The sequence below is a fragment of the Eublepharis macularius genome, chromosome 3 (genome assembly GCF_028583425.1).
Source record: "Eublepharis macularius isolate TG4126 chromosome 3, MPM_Emac_v1.0, whole genome shotgun sequence".
Taxonomy (NCBI): domain Eukaryota; kingdom Metazoa; phylum Chordata; class Lepidosauria; order Squamata; family Eublepharidae; genus Eublepharis; species Eublepharis macularius.
Window position 1 is genome coordinate 113,509,744 of NC_072792.1, and position 15,681 is coordinate 113,525,424.

A 15,681-nucleotide genomic window follows, 5' to 3' on the forward strand; every position below is an offset into this window, starting at 1 on the left:
GACATTTTACAAAGATAAGAGGGCTTTATTACAATGGGATTAATGAAGACTGCTTTAATAAAGAGACACTGTAAAATGTAATACTTTGTAGTATATACTGTTGCTCTGTGTATTATACTATTATATAATTTCTGCACTATTTAATATGTCACGTTAATACTTATGTTTCAGAATTTTACTCGGCTTTAATTTTGACATCCTAATCCTATTACATTGCTTACTGGATATCCATTCTTACTGACTGCATTGACTTACACTGTGTAACGTGCCTTGAGTTTCAGTGACAAAGGTGGACTATAAATATTGTAAATAAATAATAAAATGAAAACCAAGCTATTAGACTATATGTAGGACAGCAGGTATAACCAGCACAGAATGACATAATTATGTCTTTACTCATAAAGTTTCAGTTGGCTAACACAAACATCTCTCGGCCCTACTCAACTTTCCAAGTTGAAAAACAGGAGGAGAGACAATAGAACATATTGTGAGCTTAAAAATGCACAGGAAATTAGTAAAAATGGGTGTTTTCCCATTTAACTAAACTGTTAAGCTGTTAAGAACCTTGTATTTTAGTAAAATAAAAGTGACTGCTCACTAAGTTGCCATGTAGTTATTGTCTAACTGTACCTCTGTATAAGAGTTGAGGGCAATAATAGAGCAAGACTTGGACCATCTCTAACTGAGTTTTGCAAGAAAAAGTAAATGACCAGTTAAAATATTTTGTATCAGAGTCGTTTAGCTGACATCATGGAAATAGTTAGATGATTCCAGAAGTCTACGCATACCGCTCACCTCCTGGCCAGACTTTCCAGAATTTTCTGAATGTAATGATTCAATTTCGCCTTCAATCATTGCAGCTTCTAGACACTCGTGTAGATCTTTGAAGCCATTAACCTGAAGTGGGTACTGCCCAAACATCTCAGTATTTTCAAATTTCTTCCCTTATCAGAAAAGGGAGGTATTAACATTGCAACAGTAAACATTTAGGATCATATATGTGAACGAGATAACACATTTTATTATGCAGCAATTTCTAGACTGTATTTAAACTTCAAACAATTTAGTTAAATTTACTTAGGCAACATTATACTAAAATGCTATCGTAAGTAAAGTGATAGTCCTAAATTGAAATAGGCTAGATTTCAAATATTTATATCGGACACACTCAAGTGCTTACATTCCTCTGGAGTCTACTATATGGTAATGAGACTATTGCTCAAGAAACACAAACTCAGAGTTCCTAGGTGCACAGACCTAGTTCTGAACACTGGTCAGGATTCAAATAACTGTACAACGCTGTTCATTTGAACTGCACTTGTCTTCTGCAGAAACATTTCTGTTTATCTTGTTTTCTGTTATCTGGTTTTGAGTTGAGGGTTTAGTAGGTCTTCTTATTTTGTCTTCCAATTCCTATTTATACTGATGATGGTACATAAGAAACCACAATATTGTTGTGAGGATCAGAAGCCAATAAGCTGCTATATACTGGGCCCTTCTCATTGTGATGATCTTTCCACTGCTCTAATTTATTTCCTCTAAGACCTGGATGGCCAGATCTTGTTAGATCTTGGAAGCTAAACAGAGTCTGCCCTAGTCAGTATTTGAAAGGGGGATCACCAAAGAATGTCTCTCTCTTTGAAAACCCATGAGGTTGCCATAAGTTGGCTATAACTTGACAGCACATGTGTACACATACAATCTTCTATAGACTTAAAAACAAGGCTAGGCAAACTTTGAAAGCTAGGCTAATGGCAATTTTTTGAAGGTGTAGAGAAATATAAAAGAGTCCTGTAACAAGAAGGAAGAGACCACGTCACAGAGAGTATAAAATCTGTATTGCATCCAACACTGAATTACACATTGCATTTGAGTCATTTTGTTTAGTCTTCACTTCAGCAGATCCTGGAGGTTGCCCATCTCTGGATACAACATTGGGAAGGTGGCGGTCCCCTGCAATCAAATCCTACAAATCCTACAAACAAATTGGTGGTCTGTGTTTAACTTTTTTGTTACTCTAGTTACAACAGATGGAAGGACAGCAGTGTTCTTCTGCAGGCACAGCATCTGGAGGGACGGCAGTGTGGCTTTGAAGGCACAGAGTCGTGCAGCTAGGTAGCCCAACTCAGGCTGAGAAAAAGACAGGACACTAGGCTGAGGGGGCATGTGCTGGGATCACATGAAAATAACTTGGGGTGCCAGACTGAGCAACCAGCATCTTGAGTTTAAAAGATGCCAAGGCAGCTACAGGAAATGGAAGATTTGTATTCACTTACCATGAAGCTTCCTTTCTTGGTGGTTTGGAAGTGGGTCAGTCTTGACTGACGGGAAGTAGCTCCTCCTCTGTTCCAGGGTCAGTCGAATCAGACAATCCTTTAGGGGAGGACTCTTCCCTGGCATGCCCGTTCTTTTCCAAGCCCTCTAGACTCTGCTGCTTTTGCTCAGTCCTTTTGTGCTGGTCACTCTGTCAACAAAACTGAACACTAACACAACACTTAACCATAACCCAACATTCTAAACTTTAACCTGGGTGGGTTAGACTGACCCACTTCCAAACCACCGAGAAAGGAAGCTTCACGGTAAGTGAATACAAATCTTCCATTCTCCTGTGGTTTGGAAGTGGGTCAGTCTTGACTGACGGGATATACGTCTAGCAGTACTCCTTGGGCGGCTAACTCATTCATAAAGCTTGCTGAAGCACCCTTCTTCGCTGCCTCGGCCGAAGCTATCTTGTCTACCTTGTAGTGCTTTGTGAAGGTATGTATTGACTTCCACGCAACCACCCTACAAATCCTATCCAGAGACGGAAAGGTTCTATACGCTGTAGTTGCCCCTCTCAGAGAGTGGGCAGTGATTCCCTCTGGAGGTGTCAGCTGTCTAGCCTTATATGCACAGTAGCATAAAGGGGGTTGGGGGTCTTGAGCTCTTCAAGCAAGAATATACAACAGTGAGGAACTCGAGACAACTTAGGGACTTTTCAAAAGGACTACTGTTGATTAATATTGAACCTTTTGTATGTTTGCAGCACGGAGCACTTTAAAGGAATTAAGTAATTGTGATTGTACTATTTGAAGTGTGTGTCCTAAATTTATATGTGGGTGCTTTTGTTAGGTGAATTGTCTTTTTGCACTCTGCATTTGCCTTGATTGTTGTAGTACACTGGTGAATTATGGCTAGTTATAAGGATATTTTTGCATATTCTGATGAGCAGAAACAAAAAAAAATTTCCACAGTTCCCGTGGTTTTGGGGGATTTCAGGTCTTCCACTCCCCACAAAGAGGACTGGGAAACATTGGAATTTTTGAGATGCAAGTTAGTGAAGTCCCAGCTCCATGCAGCCACACTATTCGAATACCACAAAGCAGAACAGATACCCAGGGGCCTTAGACTGAACAAGCTGCCTGGGACGTATGCCAATGATGAGGAATTTCATACTAGGTGGGCTGCTATCCTCAACAAGTGTTTATTCGACCTCATGGTCTTAATTATCGAGACTAGTTATAAAGAGTGTGAAACTGTGTCAAGGGATATTGAGCGTGTCAGTGACAAACTTAAAGAAACATTCACTACAACTGAATTTGATGAGAAATTAAAAGGTTTGGAACGATCTGTAAATGAGTTCGAACAAAGAACAAAAGAAATTAAGATTAAGAAATTAAAGAGGGACAGTAATGATTACTCGACAGGGAGGGTTTACTCTTGGTGGGACCCTGCCCAGACCCCTTCACAGAGACGGCTGACATGGGCTAAGCCCCTTACACCGGTTTCTGATCTGGAAACCTCAGCTCCATCTGAAACGGATACTTCAGGTGACGAAGGACCATCAGTTAAAAACCTGAGTAACAGAACGATTAGCTCAAACTTTAGGAGCCCTTTTTTAGGGAAAGGCTTCCAGAAACCATACAAGAGAGGAAGAAAATTTAGTATTCAATCTGTCTTCTCATCAGCTAACATCAGCGGAATCTAGTGTCTTGGAAAGGGGGTTGGGCTTTGTGCCAACTCCCATTTATAGATCATTCCAGACAAGAATAGATTTATTTAAACTGATACGACAAATTAAGATCAAGAAATTCTTTGAGGGACAGCCCCAACTCCAGAGGGAGCTTAGGAGCATTAAATCTAAATCTACCTTTGTACCAGCCATTGGCGATTCCTGTATTGATACCTTTGAGTATGTGGTATTGAGAGATATTGTACAACTGGAAAATAAACCAAGTAGATCATGGTATAATCTGTCTAAAACTGGACTGCATTGAGGGACCTCCAAAGGGATAACACAATTGTGATCAAATCAGCTGATTAGGGAGGAGAAGTGGTGATATTAGATAGGGAGGTGTACATAGCAGAAGTTGAAAAACAACTGAAAGACAGGGAAAGCTACTTACCAACACCACACGATCCGACTACCCATGTAGCTAACTTAGTGAAAATAGTGCTGGATGAGGGGATGCTTTCTGGGGAGATCACTGATAGAATGGGAAAGGCATTATTCAACTTAACACCAAGAGTTCCAGTGTTTTATGTCCTGCCAAAAGTACATAAGGGGATCTTACCTCCACCTGGCAGACCGATCATATCGGGTTGTGACTATATTAGATCCATTAGCTGTATTTCTGGACTCTTTTTTGCAACCCTTCGTTGTATAGACTCCAGCATTTCTTAAAGACACAAGGGATTTCATTTGTGGTGTTGAAGGGAGAGAACTGAGTAGGGATCAAGTATTCTTGACTATGGATGTCACCTCCCTCTACACCTCTATTCCCCATGAAGGGGCGAGATCTGTCATAGAAATGACCCTTTATCAGAGGGACTTGCAGAGCCCAAGCACTCCATTCTTGTTACAACTACTTGATTTAGTACTTGAAAAAAACTATTTCAGATCCCAGACTCAATACTACTATCAGACGAAGGGGGTGGCCATGGGATGTTTGGCTGCCCCCAGTGTAGCCAACCTTTATATGGCCAATCTATAGCACAGGTACATACTGTCCCCTGACAATAATCCTTTCTTTCACCGCATAGGATACTATAAGAGGTATATAGATTATCTTTACCTTTTATTTGAGGGAGCAGCTATGGTAGAGGAATTTGCTACATGGATGAATAACATAGACCCTAACATAAAATTCACTACACAGATGAGTCCCACCTGCATCAGTTTCCTAGATGTAGTTACTTATCGAAATGAACAGAATAAGACTGGTGTTAGAACTTTTAAAAAATCTATGGATAGGAATTCTTACCTGTCTTTTTGTTCTTTTCACCCCAGACACATAGTTAACAACATCCCATATGGACAGTTTCTGCATTTAAAAAGGAACTCCACTAGAGAGGACTTTATGAAGGGATGCCAGGGCATGAAGAAATCATTTCTGGCAAGAGGATATCCCCATAGGATTGTAGAACAGGCAGAAAATTGGGCCAAAATGACAGCAAGGCAGGACTTGTTTGCTCCTAGACCCTCAGAAATGGATGAGGGCATCACCTGGGCAATAGAGTATACACCACTATCTAACCAGATTAAAGAGATTGTACATCGACACTGGCATCTTGTTTCTGAAATTAGTGGTTGTGGCAGGGCACCAAGAGTAGGGTTCCGGTGCACCAAAAGTATCAAAGACATGGTAGTGCATTCAGACCTGCATATGGGGGAGAGAGATAATGACTTACCTCAAGGACATTTCCCATGCGGGCATTGTAGGATCTGCCTGCTGGCCATAGCAGGGAACAGCTTGCAGTTTGACAAACCACAACTAGTAGTAACCTTAAAACAATTTCCTACTTGCCAAACTAGATCAGTGGTGTATGTTATTATTTGTGCTTGTAAAAAGGTGTACGTTGGGAGCACTCTGCACCCTGTGAGGACAAGGATTATGGAACACTTGTCACGGATTAAGAATCGCGTGACTGAGGCTCCACTGGTGGAGCATTTCTCCAGGTACCACCAGTCAGAGGAGGAGCTCAGCTTTTCGGTGCTATATGTCTCGAAATTCACAGGGACTTACTTAGACGGGAAGCAGAGTGGATTCATCGGTTGGGCTCTTTAAAACCAGAGGGGCTCAATCTTGAAAATAATGTCTTCTTTTCTATAAAACTATGTTATTCTGAGTTTGCAGCTTGGACTCTACCACATGAGTTGTGGTCTGCATACCCATGTACCTTTAAATTATGTGAGTTAAGAACTTCGAGTAATGTATCTTTAAATCAATGGAATTTGTATTAAATGCATGTATTTATTGGGGGTGGGGAACATCTTCCCCAAGAACATTTGGTTTGTGTGCTGAAATTCTGCACATGAATGTTTGCGGTTCAGTCATAGGTAAGCAATAAGGATGCAATTGGAGCCGAGAGAGGGGAGCCCCGGTGGGGGTTTTCTCCTTTTGTTCCTGACTCGCTGTTTGAAAAAGAAAAGAACGTTCTCTCATTCTGGGCAGTTGTGCCAAGTTTACTTGCGAGTCGAACTAAGGGAGTCCTGACCAGGGGTCCTTCCCCTTCCATTTTCTTGGTTTCCACCTGAAATAAAAGGAAAAGAGAAAAAAGAGAGCTTGACAAACGTCCATTTCAAGTAGGCTGTCGTGCCTCGCTTACCTTCGTTCCCGACTTTGGGCTAGGGGAGCCCTCTTGTGGCTCCAGCTTACCTCCGAATTCCATCTGTTATTACAAGAAGAGAGTACAGCAGCAAACGCCTTTTGGTAGGCTACTCTGCTGTAGCCCCAAGTGTTTATTCCATTTGGGACCTTTCATAAGCATATTAGGTCCCTTTATGCTACTGTGCCATTGGTCGGGGGTCTTGAGCTCTTCAAGCAAGAATATACAATAGTGAGGAACTCGAGACAACTTAGGGACTTTTCAAAAGGACGACTGTTGATTAATATTGAACCTTTTGTATGTTTGCAGCACGGAGCACTTTAAAGGAATTAAGTAATTGTGATTGTACTATTTGAAGTGTGTGTCCTAAATTTATATGTGGGTGCTTTTGTTAGGTGAATTGTCTTTTTGCACTCTGCATTTGCCTTGATTGTTGTAGTACACTTGCGTCCATAGTCAGCACTATTCTTTCTGGTTCCCTGAGAGGAACCCCTTCTTCGAATCTGCTCGGTGCCAACCACCAATTTATTTCCTCCTTCAGTGACTTCGGTACTGGTATGCGTCTGTGTCCCTTGTGTGCTATGATCATTTGAAAGGGTCTTAAGAGTCTCTGTAGCAGCCGTGAATGAAATCTGGACCATGTCTTGACAGGACACCATCATTCTCAGTAGCTCGGCTAACAGCATGACTTCTGCCTTCTGAATTACTCGTATCAGTGACAAAAAATTTTTGTCTTTCTTTTGAAATAAACATCCTGTCTTTGACAGTATCTATGGTCACTCCCAAATGCATAACCCTCTGTGTAGGAGAGAGGTTGCTCTTGTCCCTGTTGACCATGAATCCGTGACACTCTAAGCAAGTAATGGTAATTTCAATAGCTTCCACCCCCGTCGGCAGAGAGCGAGCTTTTATTAGGATGTTGTCCAGATATGGGAATAGATAAATTCACTGCAGTCTGAGAAAGGCTACCAAGGTCACTAGTACCTCCATGAAGACTCTGGGGGAAGACTTGAGCCCGAAGGGCAGAGCCTTGTACTGGAAGTGTTCTCCACTGTACGCAAAGCAAAGGTATTGTTTGTGTGTCTCCCTGATGGGGATATGCAGATAGGCCTCTGAGAGATCTGTGGAGGCTAGTAAGTCCCCCTTCTGTATGGCCCCCATGATTGACTTCAACGTCTCCATCTTGAATTTGTGTGATGCAATGAACCGATTCAGCCAGTGCCGATCCAGAATAGCTCTGATATCTCCGTTCTTCTTCGGTACAATGAAGAATACTGAGTACACTCTCCTGTTCCAGTAAAGTGTCAATACTGTTTCTATGGCCTCTAGGTGTTGAATCACTCCCATTATTTGTAGGTGTTTTGATTTTAAGGGATTCTTCTGTATGTGAACCACATGATTTGGGGATAGGGACTGGAATTCCAGAGAGTAGCCCCTGGATACTGTTTCCAATACCCATGTGTCTGTAATTGTCATTTCCCACTGTCCTGAGAATTCCTGCAGTTGGCCCCCGATTGGTGTGGTTGCTGACTGACCATAGTCATGCCAGCTGGGTCTTTTTCTGTCCTTTGGCTTGCTGACTGGGTTTCCAAAAGGAGAAGGATCTGTTGTCACTTCTGGGTCTCGGTTGCCATCGACTCTCGTAAGATCTCGAGGTACTCTGTCTGATGGGGCGCTTGGCGTCATGAAAGGAATGCCTATCTTTTGTCTTCAAGTCCTTTTATTTTTGGATGGAAGGACCTTCTTCTCTGCATCCTCTACCAAATATCTGTCTAGAGCTTTTCCAAATAATTTGGCTCCCGTGAATGGAATCGCTGCTGCCTTGCTCCATGCAGGAGGATCCACGTCCCAATTTCTTGGCCAGGTATCCCTCCGAGCCGCGACATTAAAGCCCATCGCTACTGAGGACATTTGGAACGAGTCCAGAGTAGCATCTGCTGCAAAGACTATAGCCAAAGCTATTTTCTTAACCTCGTTCTTAACCTCCTTCGGCACCTCTCTGCCTGCTGCCACCAGATTAGATGCCCACGTAAATGCTGCCCTGACAAATAGGGACCTGACTGCCGAGGCCCTGAGATAGGCAGCTGAGGCCTCAAAGTCCCTTCGTAGTGCCTGTTCCATTTTCTTGTCTGATGGATCCTTAGGCATTCCTTCTGAGTCCATAGGCAGTACGTGGCCAGGCTGGTTACTGGATCGTCAACAACCGGTAGCTTAAGTTTTCTTGGAGCCTCGGGCGCCAGGGAGTAAAACTTATTAAACACAGATTGGTACGTCTTAGGCTTGGCTGGGTTTTCCCATTCTGCTTTTAAGATACTATGAAAAATTGCTGGTAGAGGTACTCCCGTGTTTGTAGTGCCCACCTTAAGGAGGACCTTCTCTAAACCTTGAGGGAAGGCTGGGTCTGATTTCTCCTTCCCCGTGTTTGTCTGAGCAATTTCCAGAATTCTCAGAACCTTGGAAAGTAATTTAGAGAAAACTTCCTGGGGGAAGAGTCTGGTTTGGATAACGTCACCATTCTCTTCTTGTTCATCAGAAAGTCCCCTTCCTCACTGTCAGAGTGATGGTCTGAAGCCTCTGAGTCTGACTGGAGTTCCTCCGACAGACTAGAATCTCCTTCCAGGTACTTCCCCTGACCGCTACTTCTCTTGGCTTTAGGGGGAGTAGAGGAGAGTTTGGGCCTGGGTCTTACTTGGCCCTGGGGTTGGTTTGCCCTTCTGTGATGTCCCTTGATTGTGTCCATCACTTCTTTAAACCCCTTCTTGAGCTCTGCCTTTATCCAGGCCTGTCTCCGAAAGATCTTATTGGCTGTCCTCCTGGCTTTGTCCACTGGGGCCTTGTGAAGATTGAGTGGAGGCAGAGGAATTAGACAAGTCTAGGCCTTTGACCCTGCCTGCAGCTGTGCTAGGCCCTTCCATGCCTGCCTTGGACACCATTCCTTCCAGAAAGCACTTTCCCGCCTAAAGGGAAAGGGGGGAGGGGGAGGAGACAGAGAAAATGAAAGGAGCCTAATCAGAACCGTACGGGCCTCTGTAGGACAGGCTCCCTTGCAGTGCTCCTACTCAAGAGTAAGTCCCCTTCATTCCCATGCCCCAAAGGGTCACTTACCGAGCTTCAAAAGGGTTCAGGAGCTCTCCCTGCCACTGCCACCATTACTGTGATTCAGCAGAGCTTGCCTTTCGTACGGCGTGGCGCTTGCTAAACGCTCGCTGCCTGCGCCTTCCTTTCTCCTTGCCCGACACTCTCGCTTTGTCAGGGCTCCTGCCTTGGTGTTCTCCCAGCGTTCTGCTGCATGGAGCGCACAATGGCCACCGTCGACTTCCAGCGCCAGCCTTGCTTCCCCCCACCCCATCCTGCTGCATAGTGTAGCTGTTGACTTTTGGTGCCAAAGTTGCTGCACACAGCTGCAGCTGCAGCTGAGGTCGGGGAAGGTTGTCTCTGTCTCCCGAGCCTTGATGGTCGTGAGGGGTGGGTGAGTGGGTTGGGGTGGAGGGACAAACCCTTCCTTTTCCCCAGGAGGGAATCCGATTTCTTTTCCTTGTCTTCTTTCTCTTTTTCTTTTCTTTTTTTTTTTAGGATCGGTGCTCTGGAGAGCACAGCAATTCAACTCCCTGCAAGAGCAGGGACAGCAAAAAACTGGCGTGCCAGGGAAGAGCCCTCCCCTAAAGGATCGTCTGATCCAACCGACCCAGGAACAGAGGAGGAGCTACTTCCCGTCAGTCAAGACTGACTCACTTCCAAACCACAGGAGAAAGAATTGTGTTTGAAACTTTGGTGACATGCTTCTAGATGAGCTAGTACTTAACAGATCAAAGATCTGACTATGCATGTCAGTTTCATATATATTCATGACAGATATATGCTTTAACAGGAAAGGCAGCTCTGTTTATACACTGTGAGGTTGAGCAACTTGAGACTGAAATCAGTCAGGCCATAAACCTATAATGCCTGTATAATAGATCAATATTTTCCACAATTAAATGGAAATGCTGACAAAGAACGTTACAATATAGTGGTAGCTTAAGATTTTAGAGTAAACAGTATGCTCTGATAAAACAAAGATGCTGGATCCAATAACTCCCTTCCACTAAGCTGAATCCTATGACATTGGAAGAGGTCTTTCTCTGCTGAAGGAAGACTTGGGGGAAGGGAATCATAGAATCCAATTCAATGTGGCTTCTGAACTTGCAGACCTGAATATTTAGGAAAGCATTCTTAGATTATTCAGTTTACTCTGCCAAAAACAGTTGCTTCCATAAACTGGGTATACACATCGCTGCTATGAAGATTCAGACAACACATCTACAAGAATGTTGCCATTCAGGAACAATACCTTCAAGAACTCCAACTGCTAGAAAACGCCCATAAAACAATTCTACCATCGGGTTCTTTGGCTTCTCTCCATCCCTAAAAATACAATAAATATATAAAGCAGAAATACAAAGATGTCAGGAATGCCTAGAATTTCTTATAAATAATGCTCAATGTCTTTGGTCTAAGTGTTTGCACAGAAATTAACTCAAACCTTGCTGATCATACCCTGCACAAATTCTAAAAGCTCTCGGAAGAATCTGAGGTTTAAGAAATTTACAAATATTTTCTTCATTTCATCACTGCTATCACTATTGCATTATTACATCTCAGTTTTTCTGGGTAAATAATGACAGCATTAGATTTTCTGTTTAACATGGTAAAACATGGTTTTATTACATGGTAAAATTGGCTACTTACTGTTCCTCCTCAGCTTTTATTTGAAAGGCATCTTCTAACCAATCTAACAATTTATGGGTGAATTCACTGACATCTTGCTGTTGAAAGAATGAACAGTAGCAACAAAGGATACTTCAATTACATATACGTATTTGGTCAAAAGATTCTGTTAAAGTTAGACATTTCTAAAGTATTTTTAAAGCATTAACATTATTAATCAAAAAATATTTTAATAATCAAACAGGCCTGAAACTAATTACAAAAACAAATGAATTAACTGTTTAAAACTTTTATATTTGAGTATTTTAACACAGTTGCACTAAGTAGGCAGCTGGCCAATTCTTCCTGTTCAGAGAATCCTACAGCTAGTATAAGTTTTGTTTTTCTGGCTGTAGGGATAGACCAAAAGCCGCCTTATCATTGTCCTTGCTAACAAGTGATACTATAATGGAATATCTGACTGCAATCAAATACCCGGTGGACAACTGATAATATCTGACCAGTCAACTGACCAGCATACTGAACTAATATAGAGGAAACAAAAAGTTTTATTTACAGTACTTCAGGATATTCAAACATGCTGAGATCTGCTCTTTCAAAAAATGTACTACAGAACCAGAAGAGTATCCTATGACTTTTATTTGGATCCTGAATATTTGTTAGGAAGTTTCTCCAATTGCCTTTGAACATACTTCAGAAATAATGGCACAATCCTGTTCTTGGGCATGTGAGTATCTGGAGTGAGCCATAACTAGAGTGGTGACATACCATTCATTTTTTATTATTTGTTTATGTATGGTCAGATTTTCATTGCTCCACTGAGAATTTAATTTTCCTGTACTCCTGGGATCAATTGAACAACCCTCCATCAAGATTCATGACCTCTGAGGAGTCATCAGCATCCTAGGAGAAGAGAGGACGTGATCTTATCCTGCCACTTCCTTTTAAAAAAAAAATCTCCCCCTTCGTTGGCATGGAAATCAGACACCAGAAAATAAATATTCCAAGTACTATACCTGCACATTTTTTGCAATTCTAGAATCATGGTTAAAGTACTCACATGACTTTTCTAACACTCTTTCATGTCCCAAAAAATGGATACTTTTGTTCACCAGTTCTTTTTAAAGTACATATGTGAACTTTTTGTTAGTCTGTAAACATACACTGATGTGCCTTCATGTGAATTACATTATTCTATAACTTCTTCCCACAGTTCTGTATAAATGGGGCTCAGTAGTTTAAACATTTTGATGGTCATTACATTACCTGCTGAGAGTCATTGGACTTGAATGCATCTTTAAGAATTTCAACTGCTCTTGAAGGATCAACATATTTTCTTTTGGAGCCAAAAAGAAGTGCAAATAGGTATCTTAATTCACGCATAAAAGGCAAATTTCTATGTTCCTGTATTCAAAATGAATTTAATAAGTGAAGTTACATTTTTTTCCTGCCAATCATTATAGCTTCTGAATTAGTATTATACTCTAAAGCCTCCAGATAGGTTGTATTCTACCTTCCCTGAATGGAAAGAGTATGCATATGATTGCTTTTCTCTGCCTTCTCCTTTCCCCAGTTGCACAATGTGGGCTTCAACAAGTCTGTACTACGTTTGGTTGGACCCCCTGAACAAGATGCCATGAAGAATGGCTTTCTGCAGCAAGAAGGGGGAAATCAGACACACAAACACAGAGGTGTTTTTGCATGTATCTGCCTCTTGCATAAGTAGAGTAAGCCTCAGAACCTTGGGAAGTAATTTAGAGAAAACCGGTTCGTCCGGTTTCACAAACCACGAACTTTCATAACTTGCCACAGTTTGCGAACCAGTTTGTGGTTTGTGGGGTTTAAATACCTCTTTCCGTGTGGCAGCAAAGCAGTATGGAAAGGGGCATTTCACCCCTGCAGGCTTGGATCAGCTGCTTGTTGGGGATCTCCCCGACAAGCAGATGATTGGGGGGTTGAAATGCCCCTTTCCCTGCTGCTGCGAAGCGTCAGGGAAAGGGGCATTTCACCCCTGCAGGCTTGGATCAGCAGCTTGTCGGGGAGATCCCCGAGAAGCAGCTGATGGGGAGTTTAAATGCCCTTTTCCCTGCCACTTCGCAGTGGCATGGAAACAGGCATTTCACTCCCACAGGCTTGGATCAGCTCCTTATCAGAGAGATCCCTGAGAAGCAGCTGATCTAGGGGTTTAAATGCCCCTTTTCCTGCCGCTTTGCAGTAGCTCGGAAAGGGGTATTGGGGTTTAACATGAACCAAACAAACTGGCAGACCAGTTCATGGAAGTTAGTGGAAAACAGGCTTCCACGAACTGCTGGTTCCCGAAGCATGAACCGGCCCAGTTCGTGACGAATTTTAGTTTGTATTGCAGTTCGTGCCCATCTCTACTCAGAAACAAACTTGTTCCGATTATTTAAGTAGGAAAGGTACGACTTTTTCTGATCCCTGCCTTCTTACTTCAGTTCCCCATGCTGAATGGCTTTTTGTTGCATGAGTATACCCAACTCTCGGGAGAAGCTTTTTGGACTGCACAGAGGGCTGTAAGAGAAATCCATTTATTTGTGTAGATGCCTTGACAACATCATAAGGGGAAAGGTGGGTGTGGGGATAATATAAGTGTTTTAATAAAACTAATAGAAATTAGGATCTAACTCATCTTTTCATGATACCATTCACACTCCCTTCTCCATTTATTTTCCAAATTAATAACACAATGAATGCACTAAAATCAATCATTGTACATGTTTTCAGCCCTGAGGCAATACCACATCTCTTCCATAGCAAGAGGATAATCATGCTAGGTTAGAATATAGAAAACACTAAATTTAAAATCACATACCAATACCTTAAAGCAAATTCTCATATTCATTTTTAGTTAAGAACTACAACACAAACTAGTTAACAGCTAGTAATGTTTCACACAGAAGATCTAAGTCCACTGCTGGCCATCTCCAGTTAAGGGTTAGGTAACAGAGGCTGAGAAAGACCTCTCTTTGCCTAAGACTCTTGCAAAACATTGTCTGTTAAACTAGGCCATGCTGAGAAGATGGATCAATGGCCTGTCAGTATAATAAACAGATTATCCTCTTCGGGGGGGGGGGGGGAGCCAGGGACTAGTGGTAGAAAATGGACTTTGCATATGTTCATACCACACTGGAAATTAGGTAACAGCTACTTTGAACAATATCATATAAAGTCACAAGAAATGGTAAGAGCAAGAATGTAGACATCTCCAGTTTTAAAGTCTGAGCCTATTTAACTGTTGCTGTCATACAAAAGTTGTAACACCAGTCTTGAGAGAACAAGTGGCATACCATTATTCTACTGCCTTTAAAGACCAACTGAAATGTACTTGCTACCCCTCCAGAAAGCACAAATCTGTACTGTTTTGATAGCTTAGCAGCCACTCTACAAACCTTGAGACAATTCCCTAGTACCTGAACTAGAGCCTCTATACTAACTCTAGCTTAATTGCCTATGAATAGTATATGGAACTTATCTTTGTTCCACAATCTAACACTTATCTATGTAAAGCTTCAATTTTCAACAACTCATTTGGAATATTCCAAAGCTGAAAGACAACAGAATGTGATACCAGACATAAAAAGAAGAGGTCTAACTCTACTAGCAATACATATTTGCACTTATACCTTCTGGTTCCGGGGCAGATCTTGAGCATTTGCAGGAGGACTATAGTTCAAGACTAGTCTTCGGAATTCCAGCAAATTAAATAACGACTGGGGAAAAAATAGTAATTTTTATACAAATTCTCAAATTTTGATTTTTTACAAAAAAATTAATGGGTTATTTACACATGAATACACTGATAAAATGGAATTAATTAATTATTTTGGAGTTGTATCTAGGGTTTCCAGGTCCCTATACCCTTCCAGTGGGATGGGGGTGGCCCTGGACTTACCCTAAGTAGAGTCCTTGTGTGAATCATGAAGAGGTGTGATGATGTCACTTCTGGGAAGTGACGTCATCATGCAGGCTACAGGTATGTTCCCGTGCTTTGCATGAGGCTAATTCTAGCCTGTTTGTGGCCCAAATTGACCCCAATGAAGCACAGGAACACACTTGCAGCCAGTGCAATGATGTCACTTCAGGAAGTGACATGATACTGTCATGCCCTGCTAGGAGTGCACTTTCCTGATTTCCTGCTGGTGGCAGGCAATCACTGGGGGATTTGCCAGCTCCCACTGATTACCAGCAATCAGCAGAACTGGGCAAACCCCTGGGAGACTGCTTGTCATCAGCTGACAACTGGTAAGACTACTTGTGTCCCATATTAAATGCTTTTTATATTTGTGCTCTATTTTTTAAGAAAGTAATTCTCATACGAAGTGTGTACCACAGAACTCACAACTAGTTTTATGAAGGTTGTAGATC

At 42.1% G+C, this 15,681-nt stretch overlaps 1 protein-coding gene across 5 annotated transcripts in view; it reads right to left on the reverse strand.

Moving 5' to 3' along the window:
- The window catches only part of USP25 (ubiquitin specific peptidase 25), a 141,510-nt gene that overhangs the window by 65,064 nt on the left and 60,765 nt on the right, over positions 1 to 15,681 (reverse strand). For all 5 annotated transcript variants that reach the window (XM_054974962.1, XM_054974960.1, XM_054974959.1 and 2 more), the window contains 5 exons: positions 14,940 to 15,026; positions 12,562 to 12,699; positions 11,317 to 11,393; positions 10,919 to 10,992; positions 796 to 944 (listed from right to left, as the gene is read on the reverse strand). In XM_054974962.1, the coding sequence (XP_054830937.1) occupies positions 796 to 944; positions 10,919 to 10,992; positions 11,317 to 11,393; positions 12,562 to 12,678 (417 nt within the window). In that variant the 5' untranslated portion in view covers positions 12,679 to 12,699; positions 14,940 to 15,026. The remainder of the gene's footprint in view (positions 1 to 795; positions 945 to 10,918; positions 10,993 to 11,316; positions 11,394 to 12,561; positions 12,700 to 14,939; positions 15,027 to 15,681) is intronic.